At 40.1% G+C, this 19,098-nt stretch overlaps 1 protein-coding gene across 7 annotated transcripts in view; it reads left to right on the top strand.

Annotated features, from left to right (window-relative positions):
• Positions 1–19,098, top strand: part of triob (trio Rho guanine nucleotide exchange factor b) — a 110,900-nt gene that overhangs the window by 61,982 nt on the left and 29,820 nt on the right. For all 7 annotated transcript variants that reach the window (XM_085291093.1, XM_085291091.1, XM_085291097.1 and 4 more), the window contains 19 exons: positions 5,685–5,880; positions 6,234–6,400; positions 9,479–9,598; positions 10,588–10,686; positions 10,773–10,865; positions 11,154–11,303; positions 12,185–12,299; positions 13,088–13,203; positions 14,542–14,664; positions 14,993–15,187; positions 15,494–15,609; positions 16,332–16,398; positions 16,701–16,810; positions 16,952–17,021; positions 17,177–17,266; positions 17,465–17,557; positions 17,641–17,752; positions 18,009–18,199; positions 18,638–18,739. In XM_085291093.1, the coding sequence (XP_085147219.1) occupies positions 5,685–5,880; positions 6,234–6,400; positions 9,479–9,598; positions 10,588–10,686; positions 10,773–10,865; positions 11,154–11,303; positions 12,185–12,299; positions 13,088–13,203; positions 14,542–14,664; positions 14,993–15,187; positions 15,494–15,609; positions 16,332–16,398; positions 16,701–16,810; positions 16,952–17,021; positions 17,177–17,266; positions 17,465–17,557; positions 17,641–17,752; positions 18,009–18,199; positions 18,638–18,739 (2,325 nt within the window). The remainder of the gene's footprint in view (positions 1–5,684; positions 5,881–6,233; positions 6,401–9,478; positions 9,599–10,587; positions 10,687–10,772; positions 10,866–11,153; positions 11,304–12,184; positions 12,300–13,087; positions 13,204–14,541; positions 14,665–14,992; positions 15,188–15,493; positions 15,610–16,331; positions 16,399–16,700; positions 16,811–16,951; positions 17,022–17,176; positions 17,267–17,464; positions 17,558–17,640; positions 17,753–18,008; positions 18,200–18,637; positions 18,740–19,098) is intronic.

Below are 19,098 nucleotides of genomic sequence, written 5' to 3'. Positions count from 1 at the left end.
AAGGTGTTAGAAACATTCATCAGAGATTTTGCTGCACATTGACATGATAGCATCACACAGTTGCTGCAGATTTGTTGGCTGTGCATCCATGATGTGAATCTCTCTTTTCACCACATGCCAAAGTTGCTCTGGGATCTATGGCTGTCTATGCCATTTGAATACAGTCAGCTCATTGTCTTGTTCAAGAAACCAGTTTGAGATAATTTCAGCTTTGTGAAGGGATGAAAATGGTCAGCAACAAAACTCAGGCAGACTGCAGTGTTTAAATGCTCAGTTGATACTAAGGGCCCCAAAGTGTGGCATGAAAATATCGGTCACGCATATTTTCCCACCATTGGCTCTAAACGTTAATACAATACAAGATAGGACTGTGTTTTTATGCTATTTACAGAAAATTGTGGCCCAACCATGTGAATGTCACAGCAGAAATCGAGACTCATGAGACCAGAAAACGTTTATCAAATCTTCTATTCTCTAAATTTAGTGAGCTCGTGTGAACTGCAGCCTCAGTTTCCCGTTCTTAGCTGGCATGAGCAGAATCTGTGGTGGTCGTCTGCTGCTGTAGCTCATCTGCTTCGAGGTTTGCCACACTGCATGTCCAGAAATGCTGATCTACACAGCTTGGTTGTAACAAGTGGTTATTTGAGTTACTGTTGTCTTCCTATCAGCTTGAAACTATCTGGTCATTCGCTCTAATCAATAACGCACCCAGAGAACTCACACTCACTGATTTTCCCTTATTCAGACCATTCTCTTTAAACTCTAGAGACATCAGTGTGGGAAAATTTTCCCCCACTCTGACGTTTAGCTTGAGTTTGAACAGGATGTCTCAAGACCATGTTGACATGCGTAAATGTCGCTGGCTGTGTTTGGCTAATCGGATATTTTCATTCACGAGCAGTCAAACAGGTGAACCCCACAAAGTGTCTGGTGAGCGCGTTAATGAAGATATGATTATGTAATTATCTAATAATAAGCGTCTTTTGTCATCTTTTAGCATAATAAAGCATAGTACAGCATAACATAGCAAATGTTAATAAATGTAATAGCTGCAAAAATGCATACTTGACTGCAAATAAATGTATAACAAAAATGTATCCTATAAAACTAAAAAAGTTCATTTGTTAACAGTTACCCAACTGATAAATGACTCAGACTCACATATGTTTGTGAATATTATGAAGAACTGTAAGAATCGCAAGGCTTTTATTAGCGTCTCTAACAGTCTATAAACAGTCAATGGGTACGTTTCTATTAATATCCTTAAAATAAACCTGGTTGTAATGTTATTAGTAGCAAATGATAAATATGTTAAAAATGCTCGTCACATATCAGCTAGCATGTTAAGTGTTGAGTTGTCTGCTCTCTTCATCTGAACAAAAATATCGTTAACTTAAGAAGAATCTACGAACCATAAGTATTGTGGAGATACAGAAATTATTTTATTGCTGCCATATAATCTGCATCATTATAATTGCATTAATAACATTCTTTACAGCATTATTTCATGTAATAATATTTCTCACAGTATTGATACTGCATTACAGTTGTTTATTGAAGATGTCCATTTGAGGATCCTTCCATTATGTTAACTTTTATTACAGGTACAGTCAGAAGTATTTCATACACATTGCATATCTGTGCTTATTTTGAGTTGATGTTCGGTTCATTGAGGGTCTTAAGCTTCACTGGCGTGACTGTCCAGGTGATACATGCTGAGGGAAACTAGAACATAGAAGGATAACTGCAATGCATGCTTACAGTACATATAATACATATAATCTAGGAATGTGTCCGGCCTGAGGCCTCAACTCATTTGGTGTCTTACTATATTTTATTCTACTTGGTAACAGACGATCAGAGTCAATAATTAGCTCCAGAGACCCTGAGGGCTTGAAGTTTATTACCTTGTATGGAAGGTGTTATAGAAAAGAGAAGTTCTATGTCTGCTTATAGCTATTAAAGATGTACGATTAACTGTGACGAATCAGAATCAGAATCAGAATCAGAATACTTTATTGATCCCTGGGGGAAATTATTTTTTGTTACAGTGCTCCATTTTAAACCAACATTAAGACAAGACAGACAATACGCTAACTAAGAATAGTACAATATATACATATATATACATACATACATACATACATACATACATACATACATACATACATAAGTCACTTATAAATAAATATTTGGAAAAGAAACATGTGTAGTTGTAGCAGCAAACAGTGTGTTAAGTGGATGCGTTGTACAGGGAGATGGCCACAGGCAGGAATGATTTCCTGTGTCGTTCAGTGGTGCTTTTCGGTAATCTCAGTCTCTCACTGAACGAGCTCCTGTGACTGACCAACATGTTATGGAGTGGGTGGGAGGTGTTATCCAACATTGTCATTGACGCCATGGGGGGGGGGGGGCGTGTACCCCACTGCTTTATAAGTATCCAAAACATGTATTTTGGTCAGAAGACATATATTGATGTTTTCTCCGGGCGGACTTTTCTGGGGCCTCCGTGGTTTGTGACACTGCTCTACATTGATTGATTTCGCGACAGCTTTGGTGGAGGATGCGGGCAATTGTAGAGTGCTAATGGGGTTACTTCCACGGTGGTCGAGCAGGATTTAGTGGTCAGACGGGCAGACGTCTCGGGTGATTTCTTGACTACTGTGGGCCCACATAAAAAGGTGAGCACAAACCTCTTAAACCTCTTAAATATAATGTAGAGTCAAAACATTACAATATGTAAAGCTTTTAAAATTTAGTATTATATGAAGGGGTGTATATTACATGTGCGTGTCAGGTCAGGTACACCCACTCTTGCACACAGGATTAACAGAGGGACTTTGAGGAATATGATGAGTGGAAAAGGCATTCCTGCCACTCCACACACGCGCAGTTGCACAACGACACTCCCTCCTGGCTTAACTTGGGGGGGTGTGTATGTTAGATGAGGGCACTGGTTGAGGTGAGACGCACACTCCTCCCTCAGTGCTTTATTGCCTGACAAAAGCTGTGTATGAGTGCATAGCACCAAGACCAAAACAGTCAGAGGGGACACTTCTCCTCCATTAGTTAGTCATTTCAGACTTTGTAGATTAAGGAAATGGTCTTTTTGTACTCAGAGGGCATTTTACTCAACTGTAAGAGGAGAGGAGAGCAGAGTCTAAATGAGCGCTTGGTAAGTTTGTTAAAACTTTGTTGCCAGATTTGTAAAAATCATCATATTGGTTTAAGAAGGTATTATCTGTTATTGTCTTATGGAAGCTTGATAAGATTATCCTGTGTGTTAACTGAAAGAAAAATTGTGTCTCTGTACAGAGCAGATTTTATTCTATTAATCCAAACTCCTACAGCACAGCGCAGAAAGCAGAGGCACTTTTTCATTTGGAGACAGGGTAATGTTCTCTGTTGTAGAAGTGGTCTATCTCGCCTTTTGTATACTTATTCAATAGTTACAATTAGGACCTTCCTGTGAAGTAGACTTTCATGCATGCATTGCTTTGAATAATTACAATATATCAGTTTTAAACTTTGTGAATCTTTTTTTTCCCCTTGGTTCAATTCTCATCTGAGTCTGCTTTTGTCATGAGGTGAAAAAGGAGAAAGAAATCAGGAAGCTGAAGACTGATACCTCCCAAAATATGAATATACCTCCACAGAATATGTATTTATTCATAGAAACTCTTGAAACACAACGTTTTTCTTGTTGCTGGAATTTGTGGCTTGTTTTCTGTATCTCGGGGGAATATTTAAAGCTCTCAGCTGTCTCACACTTACTAGACGAACCTCTCTGAGAACACCAGTAACAATCTTAAGCATTGCAAAATGTATAATTACACGTTATGTAGAAGCTGTAGTAAATTACATTTTTAGCAGTGTACAGTGTAACTGCATTATGAATAAAATAACTGTCTCTGGCAATCTGGATCAGGGGATGTACCTGAGGGACAGATTAAATTAAGCACAGTACTGGCTGAGGAGGTTTAACTTATTCACGTATGATTAGGAACGTGATGCCATCAATGCTGTTCTCCTTTTTTCAACATCTATTTTCTGTATGACTGTCTCCCGATTTTTATTTTTCTGCCTTATATTGAAACTCACTGGCCTGGCTGTTAGCAGTTGGCTTATTTTTCCTCGCTGTGTTGGAGGTTTTCTGGGTAACTGTCATGTGTGAGACTCGGAGACAGATTCAGAACTCGCACACAGGACACAGAGGGAACAGAGGGACCAGATAGGGACTGAGGAAAGATAGAAGATAGAAGACTGAGGAAAAAGTCCAATAAAGATGGAGACACGACAGATTACACAGGGAGACACAAATAACTAACACGGGTACACAGAGGGAAGACTGGACATGAAAAGGGAACTAAATGAAACTAAACAAGGAACAGAGAATTAACCAAACTAAGAAACAGAAGGAAATTATACTCAGGAAATAACACATTATCTTAAACCTCATTCCAGAAATACCTAACAATTCAAGACAAGCACAAACTACTTGGTCACAAACCCAGGACCATGACAGTAACAGGATAACAGGATAACTGTTTATAATTTGAAGAGGACAGCTTTGATTTTCAAGGAAAATGTTTAATTCTTATCTGGACTTTTGATTTTTAGGGCACGGTGACTCAAGTTACCCAAAGGTAACTTTAAATTCTTTACATGCATTTGTTGGGTTACACTAGGACAGAGACTAGGGTCAGACCTCGAAAGAAACTTCAGGATTTTGCTCATATTACTAAAACAGCACAAAGCATGGATATTGAAATCTGATAAGTTGATTTTGTGCCGATGCAGCAATGTAAATATCACCCTCTAAAGCTCAGATCTGACATTAAGATGTGATTCCCCAGCATACCTGTGTGCTTAAAGTGCTTTTGGAATGTGTAAAGTCAAGTTTAGTTAAAAAAAAGTTTGCTTGTAATAACAGTATTCATAAAACGTGATTCTCTCTCTTGATACAATAAGTAAAGACTGCAGAGCAAGAGGTGAATACCTTCTAGAAAACAACAAAACTATAACTCACGGTTTGAAAACAAGAAAGACAAAAAAGATCGAGACAGCATGGAGACAGAGCTGAATGGTGCCAGGATCAAGGTGCTCCTGGTATCATGATTCAGTCTGTGTGGGCAGTCAGAGACAAGCGCTGACATCTCGGTACATCTGCTCCACCAGCCGTTTATTACCATTTGTAATATATTATCCATTATTGTGGAAGCCAGCGCGCTGCTGGCTTACAGCTCTTAAAGTGCTTGAGTTGCTAATTGAAGATGAAACAGCTGTCATATTTTTAAATGCAATTCTTTCCCTCTTTCTTCTTCTTTTGTTTTTTTGTCAGACATCTGTCTTTGAATTAGCAGGATAATATTTAAACATAGAAACCCTGATTTTTTTTTGAATTCATAGTCATTTGGTATATATTTTCCCCCTTTTTCAACACCAAATGAACATACATTTAAAATGATTTCAACTAACCAAAAATACACATATATATCTAGATCGAGGGGTAACTGTGGTGTAGAAGACAAATTGCTGGGATTAAGTAGCGCACAGCTGTTGGTGCAAATGTTTCTTCATTGTCACTGTCCTTTTTGGAAATAATAATACAAAAAGGAAACGTTCTCCCATTTTATGTGCATGTTAGCCCTTCTTCCTGCCTTAACCCTCTCTGCCCCTCTCAGATCATCTCAGACCTGGAGTCATGGAATGAGGAACTGTCACAGCAGATGAGCGACTTTGACACGGAGGATCTCACACTGGCTGAGCAGAGGCTGCAGCATCATGCGGACAAAGCTCTTACCATGAACAACCTCACCTTTGATGTCATCCACCAGGGACAAGAGCTGCTGCAGTATGTCACGGAGGTCCAGGCGTCTGGTGAGTTAGGGAATATAAATACATTTAAACCTTGAGTATTTATTCAAGGGGGCGACCCAGTGCCAGTCGTTAGGGGAAATTCTGCACGGGCTAAAATACCCTCGGGAGCTCAGTCCCTTATTTGACTTCTGGTAGGCCAAACCTTTGCTACTGTCATTTCCCAGCTCATTCCTCTACTCGTGCCTTCCATGAATAATTTGTAGAGTGTAAAAATAGGAAGCCATCCAGCTGTGGCTGCTGCTGTTGTATGGATGCTGGGAAATATAGTATAGTATGTATAGTATAACCATCCTGATTATGTTAGAAAACCTTTTTCAGTGTTGGTAACACAACAGAATGTCCACTTTCTGCAGGTGTGGAGCTGTTATGCGACCGAGACGTGGACATGGCCACACGGGTTCAGGACCTGCTGGAGTTTCTCCACGAGAAGCAGCAGGAGTTGGATCTCGCCGCAGAACAGCACAGGAGACACTTGGAGCAGTGTGTCCAGTTAAGGCATCTGCAGGCTGAAGTCAAACAGGTATGTATGTGACTCAGGGGAGACAAAGATGCAACACTAAAGCAGCGATTAAGGTTTGACTTGGGTTTCAAAAGCTCTCTAAAAGCTAGAAAAAGAACAATGACTGCTTACAAAGCCTGAAACTGTTTTCTGACATCTGGTAACTCATAATATATTTATATATTATGAACTGCATATATGTGTCCCATACATATAGTCACACATGAATATTCACATGAATCTTCTTTTTTCCTGTAGTCACGCTGCTGAATGGAAATCCGTTCTGGCAGTTCAGTGCTAACATACTGAGAATCTGCAGCAGAGAGTGATAGTTCGGCCTTTTAGCACATACTATGTTGTGTCTGTACATGACCATGGGTAGATGACTCATCCTGTGTCAACAATTTCTCTCTGTCTCTCTCACTCGTTCTTAACTGTATTCATTCTGCTTCTCCCAAAAATATTCAGTAATGAGCAAATTTAGTTTGCAGTGCAATAATTGATCCATCATTCAATTTTCATCAGAATACTAAATATGAATTTCTTTGACTCCACTTTGATCTGTCCAGGTGCATGGCATCATGCATTATGACGGATAGAGATTTTCTCACAAGAGTGCTGTGAAAAATGAAGTACACTTTTACTGCTTCCTTAGGAATTAAAAGTGCAAGTGGGAGCCAGTTGCTGCTAATCAAATGCACTTGATTAACTGTTATCAGCAAGTGTGAGCACCTCTATAAAAGCAGACGTTTTGGCAGTTTGCTGGTTTTCAGCATTCAGGTCTTATCTTAGACTATAAAAGGCTCAGTGAGCATGTTAAAGTTCATAACAGTACAATTAGAAAAATACTGAACAAGTATGGCTTGTTTGGAAGAGTTGCGAGGAGAAAGCCTCCTCTCTTTGAAAACAAAATAGCAGTGCAGCTTAGATTTGCTAAGTTATATCTGAACAAACCGCAAACTTCTGAAATAATGTCCTTTTGACAGACAAGACCAAAGTGGAGCTGTTTGCCACATTTGGTGAAAACCACCGAGTAAAAACACCTCCTAACTACTATCATGCGCGATGGTAGAGGGGTAATTATTTGGGCTTGTTATGAATCTGAATGCTTTTGTCAGCTATGAACTCCTCTGTACACCAAAGGATTCAAATGTGACGTCATGTCTCAGCTACATCTCAAGATGCAACAATAATCCCGAGCACGCCAGCAAATCTGCAACAGAATGGCTGAAAAAGAGCTGAATCCTGTGCTGTAACGACACAGTCAGAGCCCAGACCTCAGCGCTGTAATGACTGTAAGACTTTAAGAGAGCTGTGCTAAAATGAATGCCAACAAACCTCAATGAACTTAAACAAGATTGTAAAGAAGAATGAACCAAAATCCCTCCATAATGATCTGTTTTAATGACGTTTTTCTCATCACTGTATATTACCCACAAATGTCTTTCAATGTAGCTAGAAAAGTAGCAACTTTGAAATTTGGTGTAGTGTCCACTAATTTATTGTACATTTAATGCACAGAGCATTAAGAAAAATCTATTCCTATTTGTTCAAATACTTGAATAAACAGCAATGTTACAAAGAAACACAAGAAAAACCAATAATCCAGACAAAAACAGATGTGGTTTCTTTCCTATTGTTTTGCATGTCATCTAGTTATTCCCTAACAGTATCTATTCAGTAGTGGAACACAATTACAGCAAGACAATCATGTGGAGCAATCTTTCCTGCTGCTATCTGAAACCCAAACATCAACAAACACGGAGGCAATTTTCACAACAAGGACTCTTATTGTGGTGATGCAGCCAAACAACAACAGTCTTAGGCTTGAACTTGAACTAAAACTAATGAAAAAAAATTTGGTTGCTGGAAAAGAAAATGATATTGATACTCGAGGAGGGCCGCGTCAAAACATTTCAAACGCACTGCCGTCACAATGATACGACAGCTGACAGAATGATGATAGCGTGTTAGCATGGAGTTAGTTTTCATTCAGTTACTGAATGCAGTTGCTCATCATTCATAGAGAAAGGTTGCTGCAGGTGCGGCTCTTTTACAGAGCGTGATAATTGTTTATTCAGCTCAGAAAATCTGAATTGGGATGGAGATCGTCAGTGTGGTTAGTGCGTATTATTTCAGGAATTCGGTGTAAAATACACTTCAACAGCTTTTGCCATCCACTCTCTTACACGGGGGAGCTTAGCTATTACACAACCTGCTCTGAATCCTCTAACTGCACCCTTTTACAGTAAAGCCGGGAACAACAGTAATCTTGTAATTGTAGCTTGTGTGTTTATGCTGCTGAACTATCTCTAAATATTGCTGTGCTAAATTTACCAGTGTAAGTTTGTGTGTTTGTTTTTTTAACCCAAACCCAGAAGTAGTTTCTTATTAGGTCTGCTGGAGGCCTTATAATAGAAAAGCGGGAGCTCAAACGAAATAAAAGGATTGTAAATAGATAAAGCTGTGTTTTTATGCCATGGTTTGATAAAATATTGAGCTATATTATAAAAGGGTTTAGTGTTCATTCACACATCTGTGTTAAGCCACATGTCCCCACAGCTCCTCTGAGATTAAAAAGCTAACCTCATACCTGCCCCGCCCCAGGTCGTTGCAAGTGCAATGGAAACACTGACCCTGTTAAAACTTCTCAAAAACAGGTGTCAGTGTTGTGTAGCGTCATTCATTTTCTGGCCAGGCTTCATATGCAGTTCTGCTACCACCCACTCAGCAGGCGTGCATGCTGAGTCAGAGAGAGTGAGCGAGGTGTCTTCGAGAGACTAACCTTTGGCTAGAATTAGGCCAGTGAAAAACAAAAGCAAATGTGATTTTTGGGCGCTGCAGGCAGCGTGTATGCAAGGCGGGGTAGAGAAGGTGGTTTGGGAAATGTGCGCAGGGTATAATTTCAAGATCAAAAAGTTGGAAATGAGCATTTCTGTCACAGAGTACCGACAGTAAAATATAGCAGAATAGAGAAGTAGCTAAAAAATAAACGACCAGTCCACTTTTTTTTGTTTTTCAGTTGTTTTTAAAATGTCATAATAAATTTAATCCCACTCTTTTCGAAGATAAATTTCGAAGCTTTCTGTTGTGCTGTAGGTGCTGGGTTGGATCCGTAATGGTGAGTCGATGCTGAACGCAGGTCTGATCACAGCCAGTTCCTTACAAGAGGCCGAACAGCTGCAAAAGGAGCACGAACAATTTCAACATGCAATAGAGGTACAAGAAACTCAGCTGCCTCATTTTTTTGCTTCTGTGTTTTTTGTAAAAACTTAATTCCCCGCCCTTCCCCCTTTCACCAGGTTTACCTTGATTCATTTTTAAAGGTCTAGTTGCCTTTTCCATCCTCGCTTCTGCTCCCGTGTCGCTTTCTTGCCCTTCATCTTCCAACCTTTTGCTTTTCTAAAACTCTTTTTAAGGCTGATATCGCTGCACACGGCCTCTCCGTCTGATCACAAGTCAGCCATGAAATGGAATTATGAATAACCGGCATCTATACCCCTCTCTTTCTTCTCTCGCTGCTTTTACCTTTCCCCCTTATTTTCCTTCTCCTCTTTACCCCTGATTATTCGGGGTGCATTGGTTCATTTTAATGCAGGCCTGTGCCTGACCTACTTCTACGACGCTGACATACATGCAACAATTCACACATAGAAGAACATTGTTTTTTATTGTTGTGTAAGTCAGAGTGGAATTTTAACACATGCTGCACACACCTGATTCCCACCCCAGCACTAGTGAAGGGAAAAAAGTAATATCTTTCTTAATTGTACACAGCAGATGCTTCGGACTTAAGACTTATCCCACAAAAATATTATCAAGGCTAGCAAGATATCGTTAATTTTTTTCTTTTGTTTATCCTCGACGGCCCCGAGTCCAGCAGGAAGCAAAAGCCTTACTCTCGGGCTATGCACTTTAACTCAAACATCACCAGATACTGTTTTTTTTTTTTTTTTGTTACCCTCGATCTCATTTCCTCTCCGAAATGCTCACTCTAGGACAACCTTTATGGCACAGCTATAATCAGACACAGCTTTTGTTTATATTGCCTTTACTTTGTTGCTTCCCAGTTCACAGATCTCTACCAAAGTGCCCCGTGGGGCCAAGAGGAAGCTGAGGTCGAATTTTCAAAGCAATCGTTGTGATATACAGATTCATGTACCACCTGAAATTCATTGTTTTTCATATCACCCTTCCCCTGCGTGCAGAAAACCCATCAGAGCGCGCTGCAGGTACAGCAGAAAGCTGAGGCTCTACTCCAGGCAAACCACTATGACATGGATATGATCAGAGACTGTGCAGAAAAGGTATTGTTGCTTTGTGTTGTCTCTGAGGGAAAATAGTGCGGGCAGTGCAGTGGCTGGTAAACTGATTTATTTTGTTTGACTTGAAGGTGGCAGACCACTGGCAGCAGCTGATGCTAAAGATGGAGGACAGACTTAAGCTGGTTAATGCTTCTGTGGCTTTCTACAAGACCTCTGAACAGGTATTATTGTTTGTGCACGTGAATGCATATGAGTGTGGGAGTGGGTGCCACCAAAGTAATATCTGATCTTAGTGTATGAGTAATTTTAGTATAAATTTAAGTTTAAAAACATTCTCTTTCCCTGGTAAGCATCAGTCCCCAAAGTTAGTGCCTGCAGACTTACATTCGGATAAGAAAATTGCTTCCAGCAGCCCGAATTTGCACAGGTTGCATGAAAGTGTAGACCAGGAGTGGATTACTGAAGAGCAGTTTTTTTTTACAAACTGCACTGTGTCATCTGTGTCGTAGGTGTGCAGTGTGCTAGAAAGCCTCGAGCAGGAGTATAAGAGAGAAGAAGACTGGTGCGGTGGTGCTGATAAACTGGGCCCTAACAGTGAATCAGACCATGTCACTCCCATGGTCAGCAAACATCTGGAGCAGAAAGAGGCCTTCCTCAAGGTGAGAACGATGATTTTATTGCAAATACGAAAATAAACGTCAGCATTTTAGGGGGGTTAATGTGGCCTGGACTGATCCAGAATGGCATTCCTGCACAGTAATTAAATCTGACAGGCAGTTTAATGCAAAATAAGATCAAGTGAGTTCATTATTAATGTGCTGCCGCTTGTTGTTGCTAACAGCTGCTACTGCTGAGAAAGTAATGTTAGCCTTTATCCCATCTGCACAGTCTACACACATTTTATTTACTTTTTGTCCTCGTCAAGCGTACGCAAGCGTCAGTAAATGTTGGGCTCTTGGTATTTCAGCATCTAGCTATCAAGCCATCCATTTTTTTGCCACTTATGTGGGGCAGGGTTACAGAGGCAGCACCCCAAGCAGAGAAGCCCAGACTTCCCTCTTCCCAGCCAACTCCTCCAGCTCATCTGGTGGAACGAAGCATTCAAAAGGCAGACAAAAGACGTAACCCAGGACACCCACTCTAGCTACCGTGACAAAAAAGGAGCGAGAGTATTAGCAGTTACATTTTGAAGTAGCACATGTTAGTTAAAGGTAGTGTTTCCATGTTTGCAGGGAGAAAAAAAGAGCTAATGTGTGAGAAGTTCACTCAGAGATAGAGAAAGATGTACAAAAGAAAGATGAGAGACTGTTTTCAAAGGTAAAGACTGCTCAACAAGTGATGTTTGATAAATATAAATACATTTGGTAGCAAAAGGAAAAGTCCAACGTTGTACTGTCTAGGGCTTGTGAAACAGGCATGCTCGCCGCTGCGCTTCTACCCTGGATCTTAGGGTTCCAATTCCCATTGCAACCTCTGATTATAAGGATATGAATGTGTTGACCCGCTGAGTAACATTCGGGTTCTTTCTGCACAATTACAGGCTTGTACGCTAGCCAGACGCAACGCTGATGTTTTCTTGAAGTACCTGCACAGAAACAGCGTCAACATGCCTGGCATGCTGTCCCACGTCAAAGCTCCAGAGACTCAGGTTAAGAGTAAGTAAACACCTCAGAGATAACTGTCATCCTTTCTGGATCTCATTATTACAGTTTACAGGAATCATTACAAATGTTTTTTACACAGTTGGTATAAACCTAAGCCCCTTTCAGACATGCACTCATTGCCGTTAACTCGATGGCATCTTAACATCTCTTCATGTCTGATTGGAAAGTTCCCCAGAGCTTTTAAATAAAAGTCAGGGCAGTGGTCCTTCATATGTCACTTTCAAAAGAAAACAAGTCTGAATGCATGCAGTCACAGTGATAGATGTGTTCACTGAAAATTACAGCTGCACAATTCTCTCATCTAGGTTTATTGAAGCAGTAAACACATTTACATAATAGCATTTTGTCTCAACAACACTGCTGCTAATTTGCAATAAGATAAAAGACTGTGATGGACTTTTGCTATTCCCAGTCTGGGGGAGATCGCCCACTTCCTGAGTATTTGTGGGAGGGTTATAGCAATTTCTCACCTCTCTTTGATTACTGCACGTATACAGTGTTACACTAAACTAGAGTTTATGCTGACAGTGGCATAAATCCATCAGTGCTTTTGCATGTAAGGCTAATAACAAATGCACGAACATAAACATTAATATTAACAGATGTGTGAACTATTCCATGATTAAAAGGGCTTTTTTTTAACTTTCCTTGCACCATTTTAATAATTCTGCGAAGTTTTGATTTCATGCGTTCAATTTTTTTTTCCTGCGTTTGTTTGCGTGTTAAGCAGAAATTCGTAACCGACTCGAATAAACAAAGTGCTTGTGTCGATTCATCAGATATCTTGAATGAGCTGCTGCAGAGAGAAAACAGAGTGCTTCACTTCTGGACCATGAGGAAGCGGAGACTGGACCAGTGCCAGCAATATGTAGTGTTTGAACGCAGCGCCAAACAGGTGTGTGCTTGTTTATATGTGCAGTGGGAATAAGCACAATCTGATCATGAGGCTCAGCAGATAACTGCATTGTGGTGTTTGATTTACTGCAGACTGAGAAGTAGAAATAAGCCTCGTGTTTGGAGTGGGAGTATATCAGCATATTCGTTTTGTTGGCGAGCAGCTGCAACTTCCATCTTGTTTTGTCTCTCTTTTTGAATTAAACAATGAGTTAGTGTTTCTTTATAATGGCACATTCAACTGGAAGTGCTGCAAACAGGCAGTGATATGTATAAATGTCTTAAGGATGGCTACCATTATGTGGCACAGGACATATAAAGGTTAGAGTTACTGGAAAGCATTTCCAAAGCATCTCTTCAACTCTTTTCCCCCCCCCTACATGTCAACCTGACCTTGGGAAGCTTTTCTGTGAAGAATAAGAGAACTGAGCTAGACCACAGTTCCAAAGAACACTCAATATTTCCCATTCAAACATGTCTCACTTTGAGAAAAGTTTGGTTAATATTGTTTGCAGTAGCAGGCGGGATGCCCTTACACTCTACAAACTGAGCTCATAACTGGAATGCTTTATTTAAACATGGCATGAGAGAGCCAAAGCAAGTTTGAATCTGCACTCTATTTTCCTGTACTAGGATGCCTTAGGTTGTTTAATATAAGCCACTTGGCTCCCTCTTGTGGTGTTCGGGTGTATGCACGGACCAATTCTCTTAGCCAATAAAGCCAGATGACATCGAGCGTGTTTCTAGGACATGGCTATTCTAGGCTGGTCCAGGTTTTATCCCCAGGGCCCAGGGCTTGTTTCTGGTCTCACAGTTTAACTGGACCAGTTCTGCCATCACTGGTTGGGAGGTAGACCCAGTTTTAAAGTACGCAAACACTAATAAGGATAGAAATTAAATAGGACATATTTTAAGTGAATGCTAGAAATTTAGGAACTAACTAATTATTTTAATACGTGTTAAATGATTGGATCTGGAGGGAAACCAAAAAACATAAAATGATGCATAATATTTCCATGTCTTGTTATTTTCACAAGGTCATACTGATGTCAACTTTCCTCATCCAGAAGTCCCATGAATGTGATCGTAGGGAATTATAAAGGGAGTCTTAGAGGCAATCTGTATGGCAGAAAATACTACTGAGAGACCACAATCAGTTTAAACACAAGAGTTATTGTTAGTTTAAATATACATATACATACTACATAATACACTAAGGGTTTATTTTTATATTTTTTTGTAGTTTTAAGTGCATTAGGTCCTCAGATTTGGGTAGTCTGTGTTAAACTAAAATCCCTTCACTGTATACATACTCATTTGTGATTGGCTGTTTCCTCAGGCCCTGGAGTGGATCCATGACACTGGGGAGTTTTACCTGTCCACTCACACATCCACCGGGTCGAGCATTCACCACACACAGGAGCTACTGAAGGAACATGAAGATTTCCAGATCACAGCAAAGGTATGTGTGTGTACATTTATGTCTGTTTATTTATCCATAAAAGAAGGAGGACGAGCCTGTTTGCAGTTTTTTTCCTACCTGCTACTTACTGGTTGCGTTGCGTGTATATTTGCACAGTCTCACCCTCTGCTGTGAGGCCCTTTCCCAGGGCGGCATATTGTCCTGTTTCCTCTTTACTGTGTCGCTGTTATTATGTTAGGGAGCAGTCTATTGTGTCCATCAGGCAACACACTGTTTCCTAACACTCTCTTTCTTTTTCTCTGCCATCTACCTTTCCTCTGTATGGCCATCCCTCTCCACTCTGTGCCCCCTCCCTCTCTATTGACAGCAAACCAAAGAACGGGTAAAGCTGTTGATCCAGCTGGCGGATGGGTTTTGTGACAAGGGCCACGCCCATGCCTCGGAAATAAAGAAATGGGTGTCCTCGGTGGACAAGCGCTACAGGGACTTCTCTCTCCGCATGGACAAATACCGAACCTGCCTGGAATCAGCGCTTGGCATTTCTTCCGACTCAAACAAAGCCGTGAGTGCCCATCGCTGATAACACCATATCTGATCTTTCAAGCAGCTTTAAAAATGAAATTGCACGCATATATGTGTATTTGCGAGATATAACTATGCATTATGACCGTTTGCTTCGACTTTCAGCTTTTCAAAAATCATTTTGTGCTTGATGGGATTAACATTGATATAGCCCAAATAAACTACACCTGGGCTGAATCCTGTTTGTTTAACTGCTGATAAATCACCCACTGGTGTGTGGAACTGCTGAGTGACTGATGTGGCCTGTTGTGCACCACATAATAGCCCTTGGCTCCTGTGTTCTCAGAGTAAAGAGTTGCAACTGGACATCATTCCAGCCAGTGCTCCAGGGTCAGAGGTCAAGTTGCGGGACGCTGCCCATGAACTCAATGAGGAGAAGAGGAAATCAGCACGAAGGAAAGAGTAAGGGCAGCAGACGGGTTGATTTTCCACTTATTTCCCGGGCCATAGGTTTCAGGCACATCATTTCCAGCTAACATATAAAAACATTTTCAGTTTTTTCAGTGCTGTTGACAATATCTAGCTTGAGGTTAGCTTTCATTTTATATTTACTGTTAAGTAATGTGTAAATTCATGTTAAATAACCCAAACTTCATGTAAATATCATCCTGATTACCTCAGATTCATTCAAGTGTGTACAAAAACAGTTTATAGTGCACAACGACACAGAGTTATGAGCTTTAATGGCACAACTTTGTGTTGCTGATGCTGTAAAAAATATCTGTTGTAACTACTCATAAGCAGCTATAAGCAAGGGGAATTATAATGCTTCCACATAGAGCTGTTCTATGTGTCTTTCCTTGTTAACCAATTTTTTTGTAATATTTACACACACACGGATTACTTCTATCATACCGATTGGTTTGTTTAACTCATTGACGTCATGAAGTCATCTTTAAGAAACAAAAAGGTACAGGTTTTACAAGCACATCTGTGGATAAATTGTTCATAAAATCCTTTAATTTCTTCTTCTTCGTTTCTTCTAAAGTGTTGATCTAAATTGCAATCTTTAATCTCTTTAGAAATCCTTTTGTTTTTGAGTTATATTTACTTGCATTTTGTCAGTCACAGCAGTGTGCCGTGTGCATCACTTTCTGTATTTCCCAATATTTATATCGTTTCAGATTTATAATGGCAGAGCTGATTCAAACAGAGAAAGCCTATGTACGAGACCTACGGGAGTGTATGGATGTAAGTATTGTAACAGACGCGAGTCTTCACTAAACAGCTGAAAACGCATCTTTTTAAACTTTCTCATAGGTAGCTTTTTGTTCATACTTTTTACTCTTTTTGTTGTGAAGCACTTTGATGTTTATCTTGAAAGGTGCAATACAAATAAAACTTTACGCATTTCATTCTTTGTTCTTGAATTATGACGATATTTTTCTTTAAAATGATTTCCATTTGGTTACACTGCCAGTTTACTTTTTCTTTAAGCTAGACACAAGTCTAGGTGATGAATTAATTATTCTGTGGCGTGCGCGTCTGTGCAGACCTACCTGTGGGAAATGACCAGCGGCGTGGAGGAAATTCCTCCTGGTATTGTCAACAAGGAACACATCATTTTTGGGAACATGCAGGACCTCTATGAGTTTCATCACAAGTCAGTAGTGCATTATTTTGTGACACTTTGTTTTCCTTACCATCAATATCGGTTGATTTAAAAAAAAATCATTGTTAGGTGCAGTGAATCCACAGTTTGACCCTGAAATTTGACCGTCTACCTTTTCCTCTTTCTGTACAGTATTTTCCTGAAGGAGTTAGAAAAGTACGAGCAGCTTCCAGAAGATGTCGGCCATTGTTTTGTAACCTGGGTAAGAGATAAACTTGCACCTTAGTAATTTGTTTCTTTCTACACTATGTTAAATGCTAAAACATGACATAGTACAATAGTCCATTTCTTCTAAAAAGGTTTATGTTTTATCCATATCTCTGGTGAATAAATACTGCTGTTATTTTTCCTGCTAAGGCTGATAAGTTTCAGATGTATGTGAACTACTGTAAGAACAAGCCAGATTCAACTCAGCTCATCGTGGAACATGCTGGACCCTACTTTGATGTAAGATATTACCAACAGCATTAATCTTTTCTGTTCATCCTCGGGGAGTAGAAATACTAAATTTGCATTTTATATCTGAAATTGACTCACTTCGAATCATAATTAATTTAACTCTCATGGTTCCTCTGTGTGCTGCATGATTTAGAATGAATGAAGCACTTTCCTGTAAAAGTGTCTCTTTCCTTTTTCAATTTACAGGAAATTCAGCAAAGACATCGTCTCGCAAACTCTATCTCCTCTTACCTGATCAAGCCAGTCCAAAGAATCACAAAATACCAGTTGCTTCTAAAGGTAGAGCATACATTTAAATGAATCTTAAGAAGGTTTTGTATTTAAATGCCACTGGATTGACACGTTTGTGTGCTCCACTGTAGGAACTGTTAACATGCTGTGAGGAAGGAAAAGGGGAGATCAAGGATGGCCTGGAAGTGATGCTCAGTGTCCCCAAGAGAGCCAACGATGCCATGCACCTCTCTATGCTGGAGGGTGGGTATACATATGTGTACATCTGCTAGTATGTTTTTCTTTGCTTGTCTGTAGCCAGTGACTGAACTGTCACTTTGCTATTTTGAGAGAAAATGAAATATGTTGCTCACTTTTATAGTCAGTTGTATTTCTGACCCAGCTGTGAGTCAGAAGTAAATTTTTTCAACTTGCCTCCTACAAACATATTTGCATTTACTGCAGAAACAAGAAAGCCCCCTTAGGTGATTCTTCCCTGATTTTCCTTTCACTACCTCAGGATTTGATGGAAACATCGACTCCCAGGGAGAGCTGATACTCCAGGAGTCCTTCCAGGTCTGGGATCCTAAGACTCTTATCCGGAAGGGTCGGGATCGACACCTCTTCCTCTTTGAGATGTCTCTGGTCTTCAGCAAAGAAGTGAAAGACTCTAATGGGCGCAGCAAATACCTCTACAAGAGCAAGCTCTTTGTAAGAATTGTTTTATCCGGCTGTACTGAGTGGATCCACGCCAGGTCCTTTGAGACACCTGTTGTTTTTATCTGGGTTACAAGGCTGTTATCACATATTTTTATGCCTCTGTGATGGCAACGGTTGTGGCTGGAGACAGAATGCTTCTCAGTTGCCCCTACTTCTATGAGTCAGCCTGTTTGTCCGCCGCTCCCATTTTGAACTTGATATCTCTCGATCACCTCGAGGGAATTCTTTCAAATCGTACCATTCACTGTGACCTTGGCCATAACGCTGAATATGTCTAAATTAGACACAACTGCATAAAAAAATAATATGAAGTAATGATAAAGATGTTAAGTCTTAAAAAACTTAGCAGAAGAATGCAACTGTAGGATGGTAGATCTGAGATATTTTTATATTTCGTCTAATTTATTTGCACATTTTTCATCTCATCAGACGTCAGAGCTTGGAGTGACAGAACATGTGGAGGGAGATCCTTGCAAGTTTGCCCTCTGGTTGGGGAGGACCCCAACCTCAGACAACAAGATTGTTCTGAAGGTATGAAGATGTTGACTTCGATGGGTTATGGAAAGAGTCATTGCATTCATATTTATTTTAACAGTATTTTAAGATTAACCAACAGATTTACTGAAAGCCTTGAATATTATAACAGATCTGATGTAATCATTTTAGAAGTAATCCTCTTGCAAAAAAGCTTTTCTAGCATTGTTACTATAAAGTTGTGTGAAGAAAGTTTTCATAGGGCTCTATATGCAGTACAGTGAAAAACTAAGTACACCCTTACTGCTTCCATGGGAAATAAGAGAGTAAAAAGCAGCCAAGTGCTGCTAATCACAAGTACTTGATTAAATGACCAGTGAATGTGAGCACTTCCATAAAACCAGCTGTTTGAGTGT

The sequence above is a fragment of the Mchenga conophoros genome, linkage group LG11 (assembly GCF_057382185.1).
Source record: "Mchenga conophoros isolate Kocher_MC1m ecotype Shallow Benthic linkage group LG11, M_conophoros_male_GT1.1, whole genome shotgun sequence".
NCBI lineage: Eukaryota > Metazoa > Chordata > Actinopteri > Cichliformes > Cichlidae > Mchenga > Mchenga conophoros.
The sequence above is the reverse complement of the archived record's forward strand: the minus strand, read 5'-3'. Positions and strand labels throughout refer to the sequence as shown.